This window comes from Mesocricetus auratus, unplaced genomic scaffold, assembly GCF_017639785.1.
Source record: "Mesocricetus auratus isolate SY011 unplaced genomic scaffold, BCM_Maur_2.0 Super-Scaffold_100046, whole genome shotgun sequence".
Classification (NCBI taxonomy): domain Eukaryota; kingdom Metazoa; phylum Chordata; class Mammalia; order Rodentia; family Cricetidae; genus Mesocricetus; species Mesocricetus auratus.
The window spans coordinates 7,053,605-7,078,269 of NW_024429223.1; the positions used below are offsets into that span (position 1 = coordinate 7,053,605).

Genomic DNA, 24,665 nt, shown 5'->3' on the forward strand with positions numbered 1-24,665 from the left:
CGTCATCGACACGCGCCGTGGGTTTAGCTCGGCGAAGCGGCCGCCTCTGTGGCGGGTGGAGTCTGTTTTTCGTGGTCTCTTCTCCCCCTGGCTGCCACAGTCAGGTTACCGGCCAGTCTAAATGCTGTCATTGGAGAGGACGCCCGGGAGATTGGGGACTAGGGAAGCCGGAATGCGCCTGAAATAGCGGAGGTATGGAGGTTTTTGTTTTTAGTTTTTCACTGGTTTTTTTTCCCTGTTGTTTTGTTTTGGTTTTGGTTTTTAGAGACAGAGTTTCTCTGTGGCTTTGGGGGCTGTCCTGACACTAGCTCTCGTAGACCAGGCTGGTCTCGAACTCACAGAGATCCAGCAGCCTCTGCCTCCCGAGTGCTGGGATTAAAGGCATGCGCCACCAACGTCCAGCAGGCTTTCACTGTTTAACAGCTCTGCCTGAGCTGGAACTCACTCTGTAGACCAGGTGACCTCATACTCAGAGATCTGCCTGCTGTGCCTCCTGCGTGCTGGGATTAAAGGCATGTGTCACAACCCTTCGTTGTTATTATTTATTTATTATACATTGTTATTTATTTGTTTGTTTTAAGCAGGGGACTCATATGGCCCTGGCTGCTCTAGAATTCATTCACAATATTACTAGTCACATTTTGTAAAGATAACGGGGATTTACTTCTGCTTCAGCTACTAAGTAGTTTTGTCACCTTGTTTAAGGGTCTCTTTCCTTTGAGTAAAAAGGGAGAGTAGCTTTAGCTGTTCTTGGCCTCAGAACTCTTGCTTTTTTAATTTATTTTTTTTCCCTCCGAATACCAAGTCTCCTTGTGTAGCCTAAGTTGAGCTCAGAAGTGTAATATTCCTGTGTCAGCTTCTGGCGTATTAGAATTTGCAGGCCTCTCATACTGCATCTAACCCAGAAAGCATCCTTGAGACTAGAAACATTTGTTTCTGACAGTATGATAAAAGATAAAAAGTGATTCTCATGGCTGTAGATCTGGGACACAGAGGCCCAGCCCAGCCTGCTCAGGTTGCCCGAGTGCTGTCCAGACACTCCCCTTAATTTCTTTTGAGTGCTGCATCTAACTTGGACGGTGGGTGAAGTAAGGCATTGCTTTTTTTTTTTTAATAGTGAGCACTATGCAACCTTTTAAAGGGAAAAAGAATTCTCAGAAAAACTTGGGCAAATAGCACCACATCCTTGTTTAAGAAACAGGCTTTGTAGATGTTTGGGTGATAATTGTGTGCCCTTTTGATCTTAAGCAGTATAGGACATGGTAAGGCATATAAGATTTAGAGTTTGAGGGCAACCGGATAACACCAGGATGGACACTAAATGTGTTTCGTTTACAAAGGCCTGCAACTAGTTTAGAATCTATCACAGTGTGTTTGAGAAAGTGCCCTTGGGGGGCTCATAACATGTGAACTCAATAATGTACACCTGATCTCTTTTTTTAAGACAGGGTCTGCCTCTGTAGGCTTGGCTGTCTTGAAACTGGCTATGTACATCAACTGGCTACAAACTCATAGATCCACCTGCCTCTATCTCGAGAGTGCTGGGATTAAAGCATTTTAAAAGATTGCTTGACAAAAATTGTATATATTTATGACATTTACAATTACACTTTCAAACTTATATATTGTGAAACAGTGAAATCAGGCTAATTAACTCAATGACTTCATATGTTTTTGTGGTGAGTATATGATTTACTATAGTTACTATGTCATACATTAGATTATTATATGTGAACATTTGGTTTTCTTTAAAAAGTTAATAATGTTTGGTGCTTAGGATCAACCAAGGACCTACCTAAATCATGCTCTGGACCACTGACCTATTCCTCTCTTACAATTGTGAACTTAGGTAAGCATAAGACAATAGTGGACTAGGGGTTCTGTGTGTAACTGAATGAGAATGGCAGAGAGTATTTCTCATCTTATCCAAAATGTTTGGGACCGGAAATGTGTCATCCTTTGGAGTTTAGTGAACTGGGGGAATATTGGCATGGGTTTCTGATTGAACAATCCTAATCTGAAAACTTAAAGCTGAAATTGATCTGATTAGAAAGTATTTCAAGACACTTTGAATTCTGGGTCATTTCAGATCTTGGAGTGTTAATTCTCCTGTGCTTGCTTCATAGAATGGCTTGGAGTACTCTGAGAGATAGCACTGCTTAACAGATGATACCCAGCACTATGAAAGTGCCCTCAAAACTACAAGGCACAGATTCTGAACTTCCTGGCTGTGCTTTGCACTTGATCCAAATACTGGCCTCAGGACAGGGAGGACTGACAAGCAGAACTGGAGGTTTTGGATAGAGAGCATGGACATGTTGGCACCAGCATTTGTCAGGTTGGTTGGTTATTTATTGTGTTTGTGTGTATGCGTGTGTATGTCCCCAGGCCATGTATGTGGAGGACAGAAGAGAACTTACAATAGTTGCTTCTTTCCTTCTGTCATTGAGTTTAGGATATTGAACTCCAGTTGTCAGGCTTGGCAGCCAGCTCTCTTAATTGTGCTGTCTCTATTCCTCTAGTTTAGTAATGTCACCAGAAACCATTGGATAATAAAGAGACCTTACTTCCCTCACTTTATTTTGTTAGGCCCCACAATGTTGTGGATGAAAACCAGGTTTCTAACTTGCTAGGCAACAGATCTACTATCGAGCTTGACTTCAGCTCAACACTGGGCAGTTCTGCTGGGTCAACCGTTCCTGCCCTGAATAAATAGAAACACTGGGAATAGAAATTGCAGGCCGGTTCACATGCATCTCCCTTTTAATGACACCACCTTTTAATATTTGGAATTGTCAACAGTAGAGGCTTTGACACATATCATGTATAGCCTAAGGTCAGTTTTTCAAATGCAATTTCATAGACTTTCAGCCTGTGAAAGTCACTTTTCAGGCTGTCTTCACCCCATGTTGTCTACAATCGAGCTTCAGTGGATTTTCTTTTCTTAGACTTTCTCATTATGTAGCTCTGGCTGTCCTGGAACTCACTATGTGTAGATCAGAGTGGTCTTGAACTCAAAAAGATCCACCCACCTCTACCTCCTGAGTGCTGGCATTAATGATGTGAACCACTATACTAGTTTTTTTTTTCAGTAGATTGTTTAAATTAGCTGAAATTTCTTTCTGTGACCTGACCCTACAGAGTAAAATTGCTTTGGTTTTCTGCGGCAGGCTCACATAAATTTGAGTCTCTTTGGATTTGGTAGTTATCCCTGGGACACCAGAGGAGTTTCCAAGGGTAGGCTGCAAGGGCATGCACTCAGTTCACACTTGTACCCCATTTTCGAGAAATTCCATCTCAGAGAAGTGGATGCTGGCTTCAGGCCTCACATTTCCCTGCACGTGCTTCCAGGAGGTTGATAATACTGGCAAGTGAGTGTGAGAGAGAAAGGAGTGGAAGGAAAATCTAAAGTTTGCCTGCGTTGCTTGTATCCTAACACTTAGCTGGAAGGAAGAGACCTACGTGCCCGTCAGGCAATGGAAGTCCTGGAGTGACTTTAGTCTACTTCTGTGCAGAAGAGAGGCCCTCAGCACAGCTGCTTGCAACAGTTTAAAAGGCACGTGTTTTCTGAGTGGCAGAAATACCTTTAGCTTCTCCTGCCTCCCCTGTCCTTTAATGTGCAACATGCAACTTAAAATATAAAAAGGAGTATAGAAGAATATATCCAAAAACAATGTAGACGAAAATGTGCAGATGCAGCTGTTGGGGAAGTCCTGTGTATATGTCAATAAAGCACTGTTGGCCAATATGGAAGCTAGATAGGTGGGACTAGGAGTCCAGGAGGACTCTGGGTAGGAGAAACACAGGGAGTCAAGATGTAACCGCCATAGAGATAAGAAGCCCGGAAACTTCTCCGGTAAGAGAAATACTTAGATTAACAATTATGGGATAAATACTTAAGTCAGAGCTAGCCAGTAAGAAACAAGCAAGGCCAACAGCTTCATAATTAATACAGCATCTTGTGTGTTATTTGGGGACTACAACGCTGCAGAGCCCAGGAGACTGGCGGGGGATAAACCAAAGTTGCTGACAAGGAAAAGGCTTCTCTTTACATGCAGCAAACTTCACAATAGACCAGAGAGGACAGTGCCAGAACATGTAGGAAACTGCAGGGTAGACCAGGAGAGGACAAAATTGTGGATGTCCTAGCTTCTGGAACTGGAATAAGATTCTCTGACAGACACATCAAACTGCTTAGAGGAGATGATGGACTCAATGGGTGAACAAGTGTTCCCGGAAAAGAGCTAAAGACCACGCTCTTTGTTCTCATGGGGAGCCACATATTTAGAGGAAGCACATGGTAATTACTGAGCATAAATACAGCCCAGGGTCACAGGCATACTTCCTGTCTGATTGTTGAATAAACAATTATCTGTGAGATTGACTCTAGCAGCTTTCTTGTAGTAGGAAAGTGTTCTGCCACTGAGCTCAATTCCTACCCTCTTTTGCTTTTTTTTTTTTTTTTTTTTTCGAGACAGGGTTTCTCTGTCTTGGAGGCTATCGGTCCAGCCCAGCCTCGAACTCACAGAGATCCGCCTGCCTCTGCCTCCCGAGTGCTGGGATTAAAGGCGTGCGCCACCACCACCCGGCCTCTTTTGCTTTTTATTTTGAGCCCAGGCTAGCCTTGAAGTTGTGATCTCCTGTCCCAACCTCTAAGGTAGGTGGGATAACAGATTTGTATCACAAGGCATAGCAACAATTATCTTCTGCCAGCTCTGAGATCTTTCCCTGAAGATGTTGTACATGCAGAGCTGTAGGGGTCTTAAGGATGATACCTTAGATGCCCACTAGAGGGCAGGGTAGCATCAGGAATGACACAGAGCTGGTGCCATCGCCCTGAGTCAGAGTGATTTCCCTCTTATGCCTGTTAAAATCAGGACTATCCACTGCTTCTGAAGATCACAGCTGGTTCCTGTGAGAAGGAGCTGTCGACATTCAGATAAGAGTTATTTCTGTGTCAACACTGTAGCTGGATTTTGATTTAATGCCTCAACAGAGCCAGCTGTCTTGAATGAGAGGTTAAAAGGAGAGAGAAAGAAGAAGATGACATTCAGCAATTTGTTGCTGCTCAAGGGGGTGGAAGGGCAGGAGGCTAGCTATCCCAGAGGCCGGGATGCACATGTAGTGAGTCCAACACAAGGCTGTTGTGATGAACACAAGGGGGTTGACTTGCCCCTCTGGCTTTATCTTATGTCTGTTACTTATTTATTTTTGATGTTATTCTTTCTTGAAAGGATTTTCTTCCCTGTGACCTTGTTATGCCCACGGAGGGGCACTGATATCTCCAGAGTGTCTGTGCACTGAGCAGTATACATATGTCTACCATTGTGTATTGTTGACCACATGATCAGGAATTTAAGGTGCCAGTGTCATGTTCTTGTAACAGGTAGAAAGAATTCAGACAGAGGGAGCGGAAGTCACTTAGGGAAATTGTTGCTAAGTGAGGTTATTGATCTATTTTGGCACATAGTATGTGTATGATTGAAGATAGAGGTTTCTGTTCCGTCTGGTCTGCCCCCTTCAGCCCCAAATAAACACATGGATGCTATATTAATCATCAAGTGTTGGCTGATGGCTAGGGCTTCCTATTGGCTAGCTCTGTCTTAATTGTTAACCTGTTATACTATGTATTTCTATATAACCTTATCTTACCAGAGAGTGCCAGGCACCTTCCATCTTCCTGGTCTCTACATGGAATCCCTCTTGAGGCTTCCCTCTCTCGCCTTACTCAGTCCTCTCTTGGCCCTGCTTATACTCCCTGCCTGGCTATTGCCCAGTCAGTTTTTTATTCATCAACCAATGAGAGAAACAAATATACAGAAGGACATTCCCCCATCATATGGTGGTTTTATTGGTGCCATTTTGTTGGGATTTTTATTTTCCCTCCTCATCACCATGGGAGTCAAGTTCTTGTAAGAGGGCCTTAAGGCAGGGATCCACAGAGCTGAGGTGTGTGTGGGTGCAGACAGCTTTTGTGAAGGGGTACTGCAATGACTGAGCAGTTGGGCTATGCTCAGGTAGTTTCCTACGTGGTGTGATTCCAGAGAACACCATAACACACCAGATTTCCTTCTCTGTTAGGGCAGTAGCAAGCAAGTTCTTGTTCTAGGGAATTGCAGGGCTCAAGATGCCAGTAGCAGAGGGGAGAGTCCTTCCATCAGGCAGAGGTTACCAGCTTTCTTCACGGTCATATTCTAGAATGCAAATGCCTCTGGAGAGGATGATAAGAAACCTGCCATGTCCCCTTTAGCCTGTTTCACTGAAAGTCAGGACATGAAGGGGAACAAGGTAGTAGGTAAAGATCAAAGCTGGGGGTGGGGTGGGTTGAGTTCAGACTGTGTCCACTGGTTCCACTTTACCTCCTAAGGATAATAAGATTCCTTCTGAATAGGACAGAGCCTCCGGTAACTTGACTTATCTCTGGTAGATGAAACTAGGGACAAGTAGCTTGCTTCCTTCAATGATCCCCTGGACCCCACCCACCAAGGATTCCCATAAATGGTTGCAGGAAGGCAGTATGTAGGGGGACACAGTGTGAGGAGCTCACCCCCATTTTTCTCTCCCCTGAAATGATCTTGCTTTGTTTAGCTGAGGCAGGCCTGTTTGTTCTAAGCTGAGTTCTGTCTGTCCCATGCATTGTAGTTTTTAAAGTTTCCCCTCCCCACTTTCAGGAGATTCACTCTCTTCTGGAGCCACAGAGCACACACGGATTCCTCACTGTTCTTGCAAGGTGATCCCTGTTATTGCTGAATCCCAGCAGAGAGCCAGTCCCAACAGATCTGAGAGTGCACAAATTCACACTGAAGAACCTAGAAATAGTAAGAACATATCTTAACATAATAAAGACTATAAATGTATAGCCAATTTGAGAATTTTTGTTCTCATGTTCATTAGGACAAATGGCCAATAGTTTTTTTTTTCATGATAGACTTTCTCTGTGTAGCTTGGTTGTCATGGAACTTGCTCTGTATACAAGGTTGGCATCAAACTCATGGATATCCACATGCCTCTGCCTTCTAAGTGCTGGGATTGAAGGTGTGCACCAACACAGCCTGGCCAAATGATTTTACTTAGTATTATTATTGCTTTTGTGTCAGGATGTAACTGGCTTTGTCTGATGTGTTTGGTCCTCCTGATTGTGCAGCGAATGTTCTTAATCACTTAGCCCTCTCTCCAGTCCCTTGAAACACATCATTTATAAAAGACCCCACTGGGCAGGGGGGAGGTGAAAGAGAAGAGCAGAGGAGGGAAGAGGGTGTGTGGAATAATATATAGTTCAATTAAAAAATAAAAATAATTTCACCCACGAATAAAGTCCCCCACTGAGTCAGAGATTTGCTAGCTCCAGACGCCCAATGAACTGTATTCTTGGAAAATTCAGAGCAGTAACTCATGTGAGTATGTACTGAGTCCAGCCCAACAGAATGTCTAGTCTACAGGGAAGAAACTTTGTATCACAACCCTGCAATTCAGTAAGGTAGAAACTTGGGAAGAGACAGAATCTTCAAGGAAACAGACTCAATACCTAATAGTGCCACAGCTTATGAACCTAGAGGAGCCATCCATTATTAATCAAAGCACCACAGTGAGTATGTAGTATCCTTCCCTATCTCTTTTCATTAGTTTTGTTTGAAGTCCATTTGTTTTGTTAGATATGAAAGTGTGTAAACTGCATGCTCTATATGTTCCTTTCCTTGGAATATCTTTTTCCTACTCTTTAACCTAGGTAATGTCTACTCTTGATGTGGAGATGTGTATCTTTGTTACACCAGAAGTATGAATCCTGTTTTCACATTCATTCTGTTAGTCTTTATCTTGGTATTGGTCAAGTTAGATAAATGGTGTTGAGAGCTATCTAAAACCAATGGTTTTGATTCTTTTATTGTTGTTGTTAGTCCTCATGCTCTAATTGGTGTATAAATGTGTGTGTGTGTGTGTGTGTGTGCTTGTGTGCTTGTGTGATTATGTGTGTGTTTTCCTTCCTCTGGATTTACCAGTGTGAATGTATTTTTTCTCTGTGTTTTCATGGGTGTAGTTATCCTCCATAGGTTTGAATTTTCCTTCTAGCAGCTTCTCCAGTGCTTGATATGTAGATAGATGTTTCACTTTTACTTTATGATGGAATATGTTATTTTGTCTATCTCTGGTGTTTGAATGTTGTATAGGGTGTAGTAGTGTGGATTAGCATCTATGGTCTCTTAGAATCTGTAGCACATCTGTCTGTGCCCTTATGGCTCTTTGTATCTCTATTGATAAGTTAATTGTAATTCTAGTTACATGGTCCTTTATGTCCTTTCGGCGTTTGATATTCTTTTCTTTTGTTATCAGTTCAGTGCTTATTGTATTGTGAGTCCATGGAATTTCTCTTCTGCTCCAGGCAATTTGGTGGTCTGTTGGTAATGCTTGTATCGGTAGTACCTGACTGTTTGCCCAGCCTTTCTATTTCCTGCCTTTCTTCAGATTGTGGTTTTTTTTATTGTCTCTATTTCAGTTTTCAACCCTTGCAGTGTTTGGATTGCTTCTTGCAATTTTCAGTTTATCTTTTCATCCATTTGTTGCCTTTTATGAATTTTTTGGTTTGTTCTTTCTTCCATTTCTTGCATTTTTTGGTTTGCTTTTTCTTCCATTTCTTGCATTTTTTGGTTTGTTTCTTCTTCCATTTCCTGCCTTTTTTGGTTTGTTTCTTCTTCCATTTCTTTCATTTTTTGCTTTGTTTTTTCTTCCATTTCTTGCATTTTTTGGTTTGCTTTTTCTTCCATTTCTTTGAGGGATTTTCCTATATCCTCTTTTAGGACCTCTATCATTTTCATGAGAGTGGTTTTAAGGTCATTCTCTTCTGCTTCGTTTGCATTGGAATGTTGGAGTCTTGCTGGTGTGGAGTCTCTAGAATCTGGTGGTGTCATATTTGTTTTTCTGTTGCTGAGTGTGTTTTTGTATTGTCTCTTTCCCATCTCTTCTTCTAGTGGGTGCAGAAAGAGCCCCTTACTGGTCTGGGGACCAGAGTTCCCTTTTGGTGGGTGCTAGCAAGTCCAATAATCTGGTGGTTCTTCTATTCCTTGTCCTCGTTCTGGTCCCATGGGTGGAGAAGAAGAACAGGAATCTGGGGCGCTTAGCTTCCCACCTGGTCCCCTGGACCCTTTGCTGGATCCTGTTGTACCTGATCCTGCCGGAACAGCTGCTCTCCTGGTCTCCCTGGCTCTTCTGGTTTCCTGGCCTTGTTGGTGGGAGAGAAGTCCTGGAGTCTGGGGTGTTTGGCTCCCGCCGGGATTGGAAGCTCTGTGCAGTTCCCAGGCGATCCCCAGGCACTGGAACACATGCCCAGAAGCAGCGCCTGTTGTACCTGATGCTGCAGCCGGAACAGCTCTATCTGTTTCTTGTACCTTGACAGGCATCTCCTTCTTTGGATTAGGAATATGATCTGCTATGGTTTCATTGCAAATATTTTCTGGGCTTTGGAACTGGGATTCTTCTTCTTCTAATGCAATTATTCTTATGTTTAGTCCTTTAAAAATGTCCTAGAGTTTTTTAATGTTTTGTGTCAGGATCTTTTTGGAATTAACCTTTCCTTTGACCCATGTATCTATTTTTCTTATCATATCTTCAAAGTCTAAGATTCTCACATCCTTCTCTTGTATTCTTTTAGGCAATGTTTTCTCTGTACTTCCTGTTCAGATTCCTACATTTTTCATTTCCAAAGCATCCTCAGCTTGCATTTTATTTATGGATTCTGTTTCCATAATCAGGTCTTGAACATTTTCCATTGATATCTTGTATTGTTTGTGTGTGTGCTTGGATTTTTGCATGTCCTGAGCTTGGTTAAGGGATTTATATGTGGACCTTTATATATTAGTATTTAATGGTTTTTTTGTTTGTTTGGACTTATTTTATATTGTTTTTGCTTGGCATGTGCACGAGTTATGTAGGAATATTCAGCACAGTTGGTACAATAATATCTTGGATCTACAGGAGATATATCACCCTCTGTCATTCTGCTGGCTTCTAAGCATCCAGATTTGGGATAAGTATAAGTTTGAGGTACATATTTCTGCATTTGTTTTTGCTAAATAAATGCTTTGTTCCTTGAATAAGTTTCATCTCTGGGGATTTCAGAGATTTCAATTTTTGCCATTTGTCTGTTTTTTGTCCTGCTCGTTGGTGTATTCACAGGGAATGTCTGTATGTGTTGAAACTGGGCTACTGGGTCAGTATTGGGAAGGGAATATTGGAGGGGGTTCTTGTGATCTCTTGAGAATGGGGTAAGAGAGAAATGTGAGAGTGCAGCAGATTTCCTGCTACAGAACTTGGGATGAGCATGGGAGCATTGGATCTCTGAAAGTTGTGGGTCTCCCTTCTGCCTACTTGCTGCCCAAGGGACATACCTGTGAGATCCACAGGAGATGGTAGCAGGGACAGAAGTCAAGACTTCCAAGTGTGTTCTGTTACAGAGCTAGGGATGAGTTTTTGGGATTGGATCTTGTCATGAGAGAGAGAAGAGAAATCCTGCAGGAAGCCTAAATGTCTTTCCATCAGGATTAGGCTTGAGGTTTTTCACAGGATAGTTCAAATTAATTGATGAATGTTATTTCTTGTGAATTTTCTAGTGTGTTTCAAAGCCCTTACAATTGTTTGCTTCTGTACTCTTTTAATGAGGTTTATTTCTTCCTGTGGCTTCATAGGTGTGTTTTTCAATCCCTTCAGTGCATAGGTCATCTTCAGGTCATCTTCTCAAGTCATGATTTAGTGGGTATTGTTTGTGTACTTTGTGTGTTCAAGGAAAGTTCTGCTTCTTCCTTTAACCATGTGGCTATTCCTGGTGGACATACTCATGTAGGTTAGCCATTAATGTCTGTGTGTTTAAATAGATTATTGTTTGCCTTCTGTGTGCTTATAGTTTAAGTTGAGGATTCTAGTGTGCATGTATTGCCTTTGAATGCATGATATTTTGTTTTTCAGTGTGTATGTGTGTGTGTGTGTGAGTGTTCTATATTGCTTCTTCATGGGTATGATAAAGCACTGAGCGTATTTAAATTGGATCAAGATCCAGTATCTTTCATCATATATATTCATAACCCATTGCCTAGGCAATCCAAGACAGGAGAAAAGGTAGGACCTGGAGGCAGGAGCTGAAGCAGAGACCACAGAGGATTGTTGCTTACTGACATGATTCTTCTGACTTGCTCAGCAAATGTTCTCCTATAGTACAACTTCAACTGCTTTGTATATTATTTCCCATCATAGATTTGGCCCTGCTCTATGAATTGTTACTATAGATCATGTCCCATAGTGAGTCCAGAGGCTAACTTCAGCGTGTCAACTACTGAATTGAGACTACCTCTTTCCACAGGACTCTGGTTTGTGCTATATTGCCATTGCGACAAGTATGCATTGGTACTTCAGTTGCAGTAGTTATTATGGTCCTCTTTTTGTATCTCAGCTGTGTTGAAAGTAACGTGGCAATGTAAGCATTTTTCTGACCTATTTGTTTATTATTTTTCATGTTTTGGGGTTCCTGTTAATCCCAGAGAGAAAAGGAATATTAAGCTACACAAAGTATACAGGGAAGGGATGCCATATGATACGTTATTAGGGAGAAATCATTGCATGAGAAGTTGAGAACCTAAGGTCAGCACTCTGCTGGTCTCCGAGACTTGACTGGAACCCCAAGAGAGGAGTGTCCCCTTCCTCCTAGCTCTTTATGCCTTCTCCCACATACTTGTGACCACACCCAAATGGGCGTGGTCAGTGCTGCAGGTACGTAAGATCTCTCCCTACACCAGGGTCTAATAAGACTGTTGACCTGGCTGGAATTATTTCCTTGCTCTATCGTTGGTGCTCTATTTCATGTGAGAAGTGCTTGTTTATATCTCTGTAGTAATAGACTTTTTATGGCAACACACATGTGACATACTTGTGCTGGCTCCATCTGAAGGAAGAACTGGACTGAAAACCACATACCCTGCTAGTGAACTTTTGAATTCTTTAACTTAGATGTAACTTAGATGTAACAAATGGACAGGTGGGAGTGAACTAAGCATATGCCATGTTGTGTTCAGTAATAAACTCAAAATAAACTTGTTATAGTTTTTCATTGGGAATCATATGCTGAGGTCAGGAATTGCTTTTTCATTCTGAGCCCTTGTCAGGGGCCTCCGCCGTAAGCCAGCTCTGGCAGCATCACGTTCTCCAGACCATCCTGCTGTCTCCTCTGACATAAAACAAATTCCAAGAAACAGGCCTATGGTTTATCTGTCAGTTAAAGATTAGCTTAATGGAGACTTCCTAGTCTGTCAGAAGGTAGGTCTAAACAATAAATTGTAAAAGACAGGATCAGACCCTGCTGCCAGGTTACCAGGCAACACAGGATGCTCTACCCCTCCCACTGACCTTTTGCCCTGACAGCTTCTTTGCAGCTGCTGTCATCATCCCTCCCCTCCTCGCTTCCTTCCACAAGACCTTTAAATACCCCTTGGAAAGAATAAAGTTTTGTTGACTTGATCAAAATCCTGTCTTGTCCTTTCTTGTATCTCTTGTCCTTCATCCCTCTCCTAGGTGTCCCCCACACTTACGTTGAATGTCCCACGGGTCGGGACAAGCCCTCTCAGTGGCCAGACTATGGAAAGGAAAAGAGAGTGAAGCACTAACAAGGGCCTTTTGTGTCCATCCCCAAGGTCCTCTTCAGGGTCAAGTTCGGATGCTACAGCTATCGAAGATTACTTCGAGTCTGTGTTGGTCAAATGAATTCTCTCACAGCATGCTTTCCCAAACAGGTTTCTTTCTTTTTTTTTTTTTTTTTTTCGAGACAGGGTTTCTCTGTGGCTTTGGAGGCTGTCCTGGAACTCACTCTGTAGACCAGGCTGGCCTCGAACTCACATGATCCGCCTGCCTCTGCCTCCCGAGTGCTGGGATTAAAGGCGTGCGCCACCAACGCCCGGCCCAAACAGGTTTCTTTATCCTTCTGCATCTATTCTATTTCTCTTGTCCTAATTCTAATTCCTTCTACCATTTTCTCTCTAGCCTAAAAAACTCCCAGGTGGGACTTGAAGCAATAAAAATTTTGACAAGAGTAATATCTGATTGGTCAAAATCCTGTATCTAATACATATGATAAGAATACGATCCATTTACCATGACAACACAAGGTTTGTTTCCAAGGTTACAGGAGTAAAACTTACCAGACACAGCAGGCACAGGGTCCAGTAATAAACTGGGTATCTGCCTCTGCTTTTATCAGTCACTGGATGAAGGTTCTAGGATGGCATATAAGGTAGTCCTCAATCTCATTATCAGGGAGGGGCTTCCAAGTTAGTCTCTCCACTATTGCTTAGTTTGCCAGTTTGTGTCATCCTTGTAGATCTCTGGAAATCTCACTAGTGTCAGCTCTCTTCTCAAACCTATAATGATTCCTTCTAATATGGTATCTCTCACCCTGCTCTCCTCTATTCTTCCCCCAACTCAACCTTCCTGTTCCTCCATGTCTTCCTCTCCCCCTCTCTTTTTCCCTGTTCCCTCTCCCCTCCTCCCATTCTCCCAACCTGCTCAGGAGTTCTTGCCTCATTCCCCTTCTCTAGGGTATCAATTGATGCATTTCCTAGGGCACTTTGTGCAGCAACCTTGGATGGACACCTGTGACTCTGATCCTTGTTCATAGCTATAAGGTTTTCAAATTATGGTTTACTTATAAAAAAAAAGCCCTAGTCTAGATTGAATGTGTTGTGAGGTACAAATGAGCTGTGTGCAGTTAGTCTGAGTAAAATGAACAAAGCAAGCTTTTAATATGTAAAGTCCAGGTAGGAGAAATAGATCTAGTTATGAAGCATGTCCTTGTATATTTCCTATAAATCAAAATTATAAACTTAATGAAATGTTATCTTCTAACCAGCCACAGTTATATGTGCCCATAAGATTGAGATATAATCACAGCATTACATAAACACTTCACATGTGTAACCCACTACAGTTTGTTTGTTGGGGAGATACCACACTGCTTCAGCAAATATGAACAATAGTTTTCAGAGTTGATGGTCATGCAGGCCTTGAATGGACAGGGTTCAGGGTTCAGCTACATCAGAGTACCACTCCTCTGGTGGGTAGACATCTGAACAGTAGCTAGTACGTTCTGTAACTGACAAGGTATCTGCTTCTACAGTGTTGTTGTAGAGCATATCAGAGATGGGCATGAATTCAAATGGAAGGGTTGACCATGAACATGTTTTTGTCTTTGTTGAGTTTAGCTGACTCCTAAGAGGTGTTGTGGTACTTTATGGCCCTAGGAGAGTGCCAAAATTGAGGAGTGAAAGAGATGTGTCATTTGATCTTTAATACAAAGACTTTCATAATTCTTAGGGTAGTGCTTCCTAGAAATACAAATTGTTGAATCCTGTTCTTGTAAGGGATCAGTAAGGGATCTTGTAAGAAATGGGAGTTTTTCAACCTGTAGTGGTAGGCTTGCTCACATTTCCTAGATTTATACAATGGTTCAATGAAGATACCGTTGTTAGGTATATTAGCAAGAATTTTCTAATTTGATTTAGAAACACATGCATAGAAGGGAATTCTTATCTTGTAACATGATCCACTACATTTACCATGACTCAGGAGGTCATAGGTCCTAGTGCAATTACATGAAAAACATCAAAAAAACAAAAAAACAAAAAAACTCCCACTGGGGCATTGTCACAGCACTCATATGCAAAACGTCAGGAAAATTCAATCAAGCTTCCAGACTCCACCCACTGGTGTGCCCAGCTTCTGGTGAGCTTAGTTCCTCCTGGGACCCCTCCCCTGCCCATCACCCACTCCCTCAATCTTAAAGGCCCCACCTCTGGCATCTAGAGGATTGGCCCACACAGGAAAGACAAGAGCCCTTCCAGATCCCCTCCCCAGCGCATCCAGCTTCAGGAAAGGAGACCAGTGGAGACAGAAAGACCCCACCAGCACCCACTGGAAGAAGAGATGGGAAGAAGACAGAATAAGAACACACTCAGCAATAGAAAGACCAATATGACTCCACCAGAATCTAGAGACCCCATGCCAGCAAGACCTGAAAAGTACAACATAGATGAAACAGAAGAGACAGAACTTAAAAATTATTTTATGAAGATGATAGAGACCCTCAAAGAGGAAGCGAGGAAATCCCTTAAAGAAATAGAAGAAAAAAAACCAAAAACTACATGAAATGGAGGAAAATAATAATAAACAAATCTCTTAAAGAATCTAAAGAGTACCAAGAAAAAACAACCAAACAAATGCAGGAAACAACTCAATCAGTTGAAGGATTGAAAGCCGAAAAAGAAACAATAAAGAAAACACAGAATGAGGGTATGCTGGAAATAGAAAAGCTGGGTAAATGATCAGGAATTACAGATGCAAGTATAACGAATAGAATACAAGAGATGGAAGAGAGAATATTAGGTGTTGAAGACTCATTAGAGGATATATAGTCATCAACCAAAGAAAATCTCAAATCCAACAAATCCCTAACACAAAATATCCAGGAAATATGGGATGCCATGAAGAAGCCAAACCTGAGAATAATAGGTATAGAAGAAGGCGAAGAAATACAGCTTAAAGGTATAGAAAACATATTAAACAAAATCATAGAAGAAAACTTCCCTAACCTAAAGGATATGCCTATGAAAATACAAGAATCTTAGAGAAAAACAAATAGTCTGGACCAGAAAAAGAAGTCCCCTTTCCACATAATAATCAAAACATCAAACCTACAGAATAAAGAGAAAATTTTAAGAGCAGCTAAAGAAAAAGGCCAAGTAACATATAAAGGCAGACCTATCCGAATTACACCTGACTTCTCAATGGAAACGATGAAAGCCAGAAGATCCTGGACAGATGTCCTACAAACACTAAGGGAACAAGGATGCCAGCCCAGACTACTATATCCACCAAAGCTTTCAATTACCATAGATGGAGAAAACAAAATATTCTATGACAAAGCCAGATTTAAACAATACATATCCATGAATCCAGCTCTACAGAAAGTGCTAGAAGGAAAACCTAGATCCAAGGAAGATAACTACACTCACAAAGACACAGGCAATAAATATATAATCCTACTTTACCAAACACCAAAAGAAAAAGGGAGGAAAACCAACACCCAATAACACCACTACCAATAAATCAAAAACATAAGAATCAACAACACCACTACCAATAAATCAAAAACAAATAAGAATCAACAACCAATGGTCATTAATATCCCTCAATGTCAATGGTCTCAACTTGCCTATAAAAAGACAGATTAGCAGAATGGATACAAAGACAGAACCAATCCTTCTGCTGCATACAAGAAACACATCTCAATCAAGAACAGATAAGCAATTTAAATAGACCTATAACCCCTATGGAAATAGAAGCTGTCATCAAAAGTCTCCCAACCAAAAAAAGTCCAGGTCCAGATGGCCCCAGTGCAGAATTCTACCACAAATTCAAAGAACAGCTTATACCAATTCTTCTCAAAGTGTTCCACACAATAGAAGCAGAAGGGTCTTTGCCAAACTCTTTCTATGAGGCTTCAATAACCTTGATCCCCAAGCCACACAAAGATACAACCAAGAAAGAGAACTTCAGACCAATAGTACTAAAGTGGGAAGGAGGGGGTCCTATCCATCCTTGTGACAGTAAGTGAAGAGGGAACTGTGGGACCTGAGTGAAAGGTAACAACAGAGTAGGTAGCTCCCATGTCCAAAAGAAAAGTAATGGCCTTACCGCTACCCTAGGCTTGGAGAGGGCAATGGGAGTCACCAAATCTGGGCCGCATCAGTCCCCTACCAGACTGAGTATTTCGAAGGCTTGTACAGTACAGCTGCTGGAGTTGGTGAGATTGGACTTCCATGGCTTGGCATGGAAGACAAGCCCACACAGGGGCATCTGATTTCCAGTGTCCAGGCTGACTGCAGATGGGGCATGGCCTCGGTGGTAGCTGAGGTTCAGGCAATGACTTGCTAAATGACCATCCTGCCCACATTTGTAACAGGCTCCTGGCAGAATTGACTTGGGTTGAGCTCCAGTGGGATGGAGCCTCGTGGTGGTTGATTTCCATTGTATCCCTTGTGTCCTCATAGAAGATGCTAAAGCTTGGGAATGGCCTCATCTGTCAGGAGGACTCAGCTGCCTCTTCTTGGGCATTGAAAACTTTAAAAGCCATTTTCACCAATTCCTGTATGGGAGTCTGGGAAACCTCAGCCTTTTCAAAATTGCTTTCTAAAATCTGCCATTGACTGGGGGTTAGGTCAAGTATAGGTGGGGAGGGGACAAGGAGGTATCCTAGAAGTATATGGAGGCGCAGTAGGGAGAAGGGGAAAAGAGGAAGGTGGGTGAGGAGGAGGAAGTTGTTACCTTTGTCCTGCATGGGAAGGAATGGAGAAGAGGTGGATGAGAGAGGAATGAGAGAAATGTGGACCACTGAATGGAACATGTGGTATGGCCCCATAGGAGGGGGTTAGGTAGGTAGGATTAGGGCTTGGGGAAGGGGCTAGTGTCTCTGGAAGCAAGGTCAGAGCAAAATTTTCGCGTCCCAGTTCCCAGATAGGCAGTAATCTGGAGGCGCCATGACCCTAGTCAACAAGACCAGTGCTGTGAGACATTGGTTCCTCAGGGAAGAGCGGGAGTGCATTATCTGGAAACTGTGGACAGATGAGAGTTCTGGCCACTTGTCCTTATGCTGGCAAAAAATTGTAAGATCATTGAGGATGGTAAAATCAAAAGTTCCCTCCAATGACCATCTTGTCCCATTGCCAAGGGAATATTGAGACCAGGCCTTAGTGCACAGAGAAATTAGGCATTCAGGACTCATGGTCTCACATAGCCCCAACTTAAAAGGGTTTTGTGAAATGAAGTCCAAGGGTGTTTGGGGATCTGGCTTTGAATGGCAGGTGCCAATTTCACAAGTCTATGGTGGAACCCAAAGCCTAACACAAAGCTTCCACTGTGGTTGGCCTTAGATCAAAAGTAGAGGGGGTGTTGGAGAAGCCCTTGAACAGAACGTCTTCTGAAGAAGGGTTCCCACTGGACAAGACATGTCCTTGTCCCACTAACAGGCTGGGGGCCTGGCAGGGCCATGGCTTTAACAGGGCACCCTGAAAATCGCAGAAGACCATTGGTTCCTAAGGCAATGACATGGAAAGTACAACTTACCCAATTGAAAGCCAGTCCAAGCCTGGCAGACAGCAGGTGTGGGGAAGAAGGGTGTTTTCCCACCACAAGACACTGGGTTAGTGGGGGTAAAATCTGCCCCCTTGGTGTGACCTTGAGATAGTTTTCTACACCCTGATAATCCTCTTTTCCAAAAAAAAAAAAAATCTAAATTAGACCAAATGAAACCAAATGAGAAAAGTCCCATGTTTTTTTTTTGTTTTGTTTTTTTTTTTGTTTTTCAAAACAGGGTTTCTCTGTATTGTTTTGGAGGCTGTCCTGGAACTCACTCTGTAGACCAGGCTGGCCTCGAACTCACAGAGATCCACCTGCCTCTGCCTCCCGAGTGCTGGGATTAAAGGCGTGAAAAGTCCCATGTTTAATGGATACAATGCTCCCAGATGGCCATCCAGCCCCCCAGAGAGGACACGGGATGGGGAGACTGGAGATATCAACAGTCTGTTTTGTGGGGGACTTTTTTTTTTTTTGGTTTTTCTAGATAGGGTTTCTCTGTGGCTTTGTAGATTGTTCTGGAATTAACTCTTGTAGACCAGGCTGTCCTTGAACTCACAGAGCTCTGCCTGCATCTGCCTCCTGAGTGCTGGGATTAAAGGCATGTGCCACAACACCTGGGGGGGGAGAGAGTTTTCTTAAAGGTTTTGAAATTAAAGACCCATCTTTAATGTGGATCATTTGAGGTGGTGAGATCTACCTTCAGCTGCTTGGTGGCAGTGCACACCTCTAACCTCAGCACTCAGGAGGCAGAAGCAGTCAGATTTTCTGAATTTGAGGTCATCCTTGGTGACAGAAAAAGTTCCAGGCCTACAAATATGAAACCTGTCTCAAAAACAAAAACAAAAACAAAAAAACCAAAAAATCAAACAAGGAATAAGATCCACCTTTAATTTTTTTTTTTAAGACAGGGTTTCTCTGTATTGTTTTGGAGGCTATCCTGGAACTCGCTCTGTAGACTAGGCTGGCCACGAACTCACAGAGATCCACCTGCCTCTGCCTCCGGAGTGCTGGGATTAAAGGCGTGCACTACCAATGGCCTGTACCTTTAATCTTTATCACACCTTCTGGTAGCAGCTGACATATATGAAGGATGTTTAAGAAGGAAGCTCTCAGCCAGGTGTTTTGAAAAACCAAGAAAAAAAAAAAGAAGGAAGCTCTTTCTTTGACTGCTTACTCGAGTTCTGGTTGTCAAGTTCATTAATTAGAGCCAACCTCTTTGGAATCTTGATACATACTGAAGACCAGCTGAGACATCTAGCCTCATGAACTGAACAACAAGTGGGTTCTTCTAATTTCCATTGGTAGACAGCCATTGTTGGACTGCCTGGACCACAGCTTGTGAGACATTCTGATGAATCCACTTTCTACATACATGGAGAGATTCATTCTACCAGTCCTGTTCATGTAGAGAACCTTGAGTAATGCAGCTGTTTTATTTCAATCACCTGCCTACTGAGGAAAATGTGCTGGCTAACAATAGTGCTCATAAACACACTCTTCCTAGCTCTGTTACTCTCTAAATACTCAAATTTCCAGAAAGACTACTCTTTATGACTGTTCATTGGCAAAGACGTTGCTCTGGATTTCAGGAAAAAAAAAAATCCTACAGCAATGAAGCCATCATCCAGCCTTCTGATGGGCAAACAAACTATTATCTTGTTTGTGATCTGGTTCCTACTTTTCTTTCCTAGTTTCCTGAAGTCCCTGTGACAAACAGGAAAAAGTACCTTCAGTTCATCTGACCTGAGTGTGAGGCCCACAGAATATCTCCTTTTGAGTCTTTAAATCTCTTTTTAATTGTTAATATTCTGAGCACCCTTCCACTTGTTGAACAGGGAGTCACTCCTGCCCACATGGTATTGAGAGCTGTGCAAACTTGCTAGCCACATTGTGTCCAGCAGGAAAGCAGGGATGTCCCTATGGACTGCAGGAAGATAGCAGGGTCAGCTATTGGAGCCAGGGAGTGCTAGTGAGATGCATACTTTGCAGATCTAGAAAAGGCCTTTGGGGTGGAAGGCAGGTCCAGGAATCATTGTGCTGTGTCTTTAAGCATAACTGGAACCCTATGGGAGGTGTTCTTGTCAATCAGGCCTCACTAGCCAATCAGGCCCCTAGGTGACCTGCCAGTCAGAAGTGGTGCAGGGCCCTTCCGGCCCCGGCTTCAGACTGCTTTGAAGAGGAGCTGGTGCCAGTGTTAGAGCGTGCTGTGCTGCCTCTGCTACTACAGACACCTGAGCGGAGAGCATAGGCGAGCTGGGAATCCACAACATGGTGAGCAAAGGGATTCTGTTCCCGGTTGGTGAAGAGCAGTTGGGGAGGTGCGGGCGTCAGCGTGATGTGTCCTACCCAGATCTGACTGGAAGCCTGCAGCCAGATTTCCTGTCCTGTGAGGTCCCACGTGGTCATTGCAACTCCTTGGAGCCAGGGTCAGGCCTCTGAATAACTTTGCTCTGTGGGCTGAATCGGCTTAGAGCATTGGGAGCAGGGAACGATGCATACAAATATCTCTCTAGTCAACTTCAATATGCTTTTAGTGCACCCATGGATAGCAGGTTTCCAAACTCAGAGAGGACTAATGTCTCCAGTATCTTCTAGATGGTCAGCACTTTGTATTTAACCTGTAAGTTCCATTTGTAGTCTATTTTGTGGAGGTTGTAAAATGCATCTCGTGTGATGTGTATCACTCTACTACTGTGCCCTGATGCAGAGGAGTAGACTTGGATTTACTAATGCTTAGGAGATAGTGAGTCTCACAAAGTAGAACTTAGCAGAGGGAGGACTGTCTCTAAAACATTCCAAAGGTATGTATATGCTAACCATGTCTAGTAGAGATTAGGATGCTAGGACACACATTTGTTCACCAGACTGTCCAGACATTTGACTCCAGACCATTACAAAGGAGCCACCCCTGATTTACAACAAGCTTCCATGCCCAAACCTGAATCAAAGAAAAGGCCTCTAACAAGCTGTTCAAGGAGGCATTGCAGGGTCACAGCCAAAGTTAGGGCCTGGTGAGCCATAAAATTACAGTTTATCAGCAATATGACACCAGGGGATATCTATTTGAAAAGTAAAACATTATTATGTTAAGGACTTGCCTGGTCATTCAAGGCTTTCATATAAGCCCCCAGGCAGGGAGGAGGAACATTCCTGGGAGTAACAGCCTGGGGCCTTGGCTTGGGAGATTTTTCCTAAGGGCCTGACATTGACAATAAAACCCAGCTCCTTCTTTAAAATCAGGAATGTGCACTGGGCATTGGTGGCCCACGCCTTTAATCCCAGCACTCGGAAGGCAGAGGCAGGCGGATCTCTGAGTTCGAGGCCAGCCTGGTCTACAAAGTGAGTTCCAGGACAGCCTCCAAAGCCACAGAGAAACCCTGTCTCGAAAAACCAAAAAAAAAAAAAAATCAGGAATGTGCTTGGGAGCTATTGCAATGGTCTGAGGCCTGGGCCTTTGTGGAGGGTTTGATTCAGTCCTAAGAACCTAATTCTTCCCACCATATGGAGCCATGGTTTTCAGTCCCAAGGCCATTGTGGGATTAATCAGTATTGTTCTTGAGACCCCCTTGTATTTGGATTGGAAAAGTTTTATTTCTGCAGTCTGATGCAGACTTGCAGGCAATCATCTGTCATAGGAAACAAAATGGTGCCTGAGTGATCCTAACAGACATCCTTTACTTTATCAAGAGAATGAGATCTTTTAGTAGTCAAAACTATGTTCTACAAAGTGGAACATCAGAAACCCTCAAGTGAATCTCTCCAGTTTTTTCAGAATAGCTCTCCATGCCCACTCCATTTTCTATTAATGACAAAGCACAGAACTGGAGTACACAGGATGAGTGCTGGCCAGTGATGTCCTATGGTTTTCACTAGAATCCTGTTATTCTTTATATGTATATATATACATATTCGGTATGTCTTTTTGTCTTGTTCGGTCAGTCAGTGGTGCCATCTGTGTTGTTCATTTTGTTTTTTTGTTTTTTGTTTTTTTTTAAAGTGAAACCCTGTCTTTTTTTTTAACATTTTATTTATTTATTGTGTATACACTCTTCTGCCTGCATGCCAGCAGAAGGCACCAGATCTCATTCAAGGTGGTTGTGAGCCACCATGTGGTTGCCGGGAATTGAACTCAGGACCTCTGGAAGAACAGTCAGTGCTCTTAACCTCTGAGCCATCTCTCCAGCCCCCTGTGTTGTTCATTTTATGGTCATTAAATTTATTTTGTTTCTCTGAAAAATGGTTGATGACCTTTTTTTGTTTTTGTTTTTTTTTTGTTTTTGTTTTTTTTTTTTTCGAGACAGGGTTTCTATGTGGCTTTGGAGGCTGTCCTGGAACTCGCTCTGTAGACCAGGCTGGCCTCGAACTCACAGAGATCCGCCTGCCTCTGCCTCCCGAGTGCTGGGATTAAAGGCGTGCGCCACCAACGTCCGGCTTGATGACCTTTTTTTGTTTTCAGAAAATTTACTATATTATGTTATAGGTTCTGTGAGTTATTATGGTTGGGAAGTGTCTGTTGAGACACAGCTCTAATTTTCTCTTACTGATTTTAGAGGCTTGCTTCTTCTCATTTCTTGATATATCTGTGTTTTCCATGCTAACTTCATATTTGGGTTTTTCTGCACAAGTAATCGATATGGCTAATATATTCTTTTTGTGTTTTTAAAACTTCTATATCATTGTCTCTGTCAGCTTCAGTTGTCAATATAATGTAGACCAGAATAATCTGAGAAACATTAATTGAGGCTTGCCCAGATCAGAATCACTAGTTACTTTGTTTGTGAGTAATCATCTTGATTGTGATTGATGTGGGAAGACTCTTCCACTGTGTTGGCAAAACCCTAAGCATGTGGGCTCGAGATGGAAAAGAGAGATATCTGAGCACAAGACAGAAAGCCAGTAAATAAAGTTTCCCTGTGCCTTTTGTCTTCAGTTTCTTGCTTGGGTTTCTATCCTAAGCTCCCACAATTGTGGGTTGTCATCTGGCAACATCAGCCTAATAAACTGAGATGCTTTTTTTTTTTTTTTTTTTTTTTTTTGGTTTTTCGAGACAGGGTTTCTCTGTGGCTTTGGAGGCTGTCCTGGAACTCGCTCGGTAGTCCAGGCTGGTCTTGAACTGAGATGCTTTTGATTAGAGAATTTAATCACAGCAAGAAACAGGAGATTCCTCAAAATGTGGTACACCAAAAAGGAATTTTGTTGCTGTGTAGAATGTGAGAATGTTGTCTTTTGGAGGAATGTGGAAGATATTAGTACTTTAGATGGCAAAAGTCATACAAAGCTGTTCACAGAGCTTAATCAGCTGTTCTTGTAGGACTAGGAATAAGGGAGTGGTGGAAGAAATGCAGACAGAGAAGCTTGAGGTCACAGGATTTCAGTGGGAAAAAGACTCCATTAAAGTTTAGATAGAGCTGGGCGGTGGTGGTGCACACCTTTTATCCCAGAGGCAGGCGGATCTCTGTGAGTTCGAGGCCAGACTGGTCTACAGAGCAAGTTTCAGGACAGCCTCCAAAATAATAGAGAAACCCTGTCTTAAAAAACCGAAAAAAAACAAAGTTTAGTTAGAGGTCATTTGCATACTGTGCTTTTCCCAAATCATTCTTTTTTATTATTATATTTCCCTTATTTTTATTCCTTTTTTTTTTTTTAGAAAAAAGCTTGCTTCACATGTCAATCCCAGTCCCTCCCCTCCTCTCACACCCTCCACCATCCCCCACAGCTTCCCACCCTCTCCTCACTCCCTCCCACATAGGGGATCTCCAGAGGCTGCCATTTCATTCAGGGTATGGTCCAGGCCCTCCCCCAGGAGTCCAGGCTGAGAGAGCATCACTCTTTGTGTTATGGACACACAAAGTCCATTTGTATTCCAGGGATAAATATTGATCTCCTGCTCAGGGCATCATAGGTTTCCCAGGTCTCTTCACTAGATTCAGGGTGTCTGGATCAGTTCCATGTTGGCCTCACAGCTGTCAGTCTGGCGTCCAAGGGCTCCCCAATGTTCATGTCAGATGTCTCTGCTGTTTTCGCCAGCCCATTCTTTACCCATTTGCTCATCACTCCTACTTCTTTGTCTCTGGGTTCCAGGAGTTCATTTCAATATTTAGCTGTGGTTGTCTGCCTCTGCTTCCATCAGTCACTGGATGTAGGTTCTAGGATGTCATAGGTAGTCATCAAGCTCATTATCAGGGATGGACATTTAAGGTAGCCTCTCCAGTATTGCTTAGTTTGCCAGTTGGTGACATCCTTGTAGATCACTAGAGCATGGGCTATCTTCCCATTTTCTGGGAAGTCTTCAAAGACTCAAAGTTCTTGTAATACAGTTCTTTCACTTGTTTGCTTAGTATTACCCCAAGACATTTTATGTTGTTTGTGACTATTGTAAAGGGTGATGTTTCTCTTATTTCTTTCTCAGCGTATTTAACTTCTGTATATAGTAGGAAAACTTTTTTTTTTAGTTAATCTTGTATCCTGCCACTTCGCTGAAGGAGTTCCTCGGTAGAGTTTTT

The 24,665-nt window shown here is 42.7% G+C and overlaps 1 protein-coding gene across 6 annotated transcripts in view; it reads left to right on the top strand.

Annotated features, from left to right (window-relative positions):
* The first annotated feature begins 15 nt into the window (after positions 1-15).
* The window catches only part of LOC106022094 (zinc finger protein 431-like), a 30,775-nt gene continuing 6,125 nt past the window's right edge, over positions 16-24,665 (top strand). Inside the window, exons 1-5 of one of the 6 annotated variants that reach the window (XR_005873095.1) lie at positions 16-192; positions 1,445-1,679; positions 1,778-1,849; positions 2,127-2,338; positions 6,672-6,818. Coding sequence is in view for 1 of the 6 variants with exons in the window: in XM_040735473.1 (XP_040591407.1) it covers positions 20,431-20,433 (3 nt within the window). In the remaining 5 variants the exon portion in view is untranslated. Of the gene's footprint in view, positions 193-1,444; positions 1,680-1,777; positions 1,850-2,126; positions 2,339-6,671; positions 6,819-20,296; positions 20,434-24,665 lie in introns of those variants that run through there. The other 5 variants (XR_005873094.1, XR_005873093.1, XR_005873096.1 and 2 more) reach the window with 5 other exon arrangements.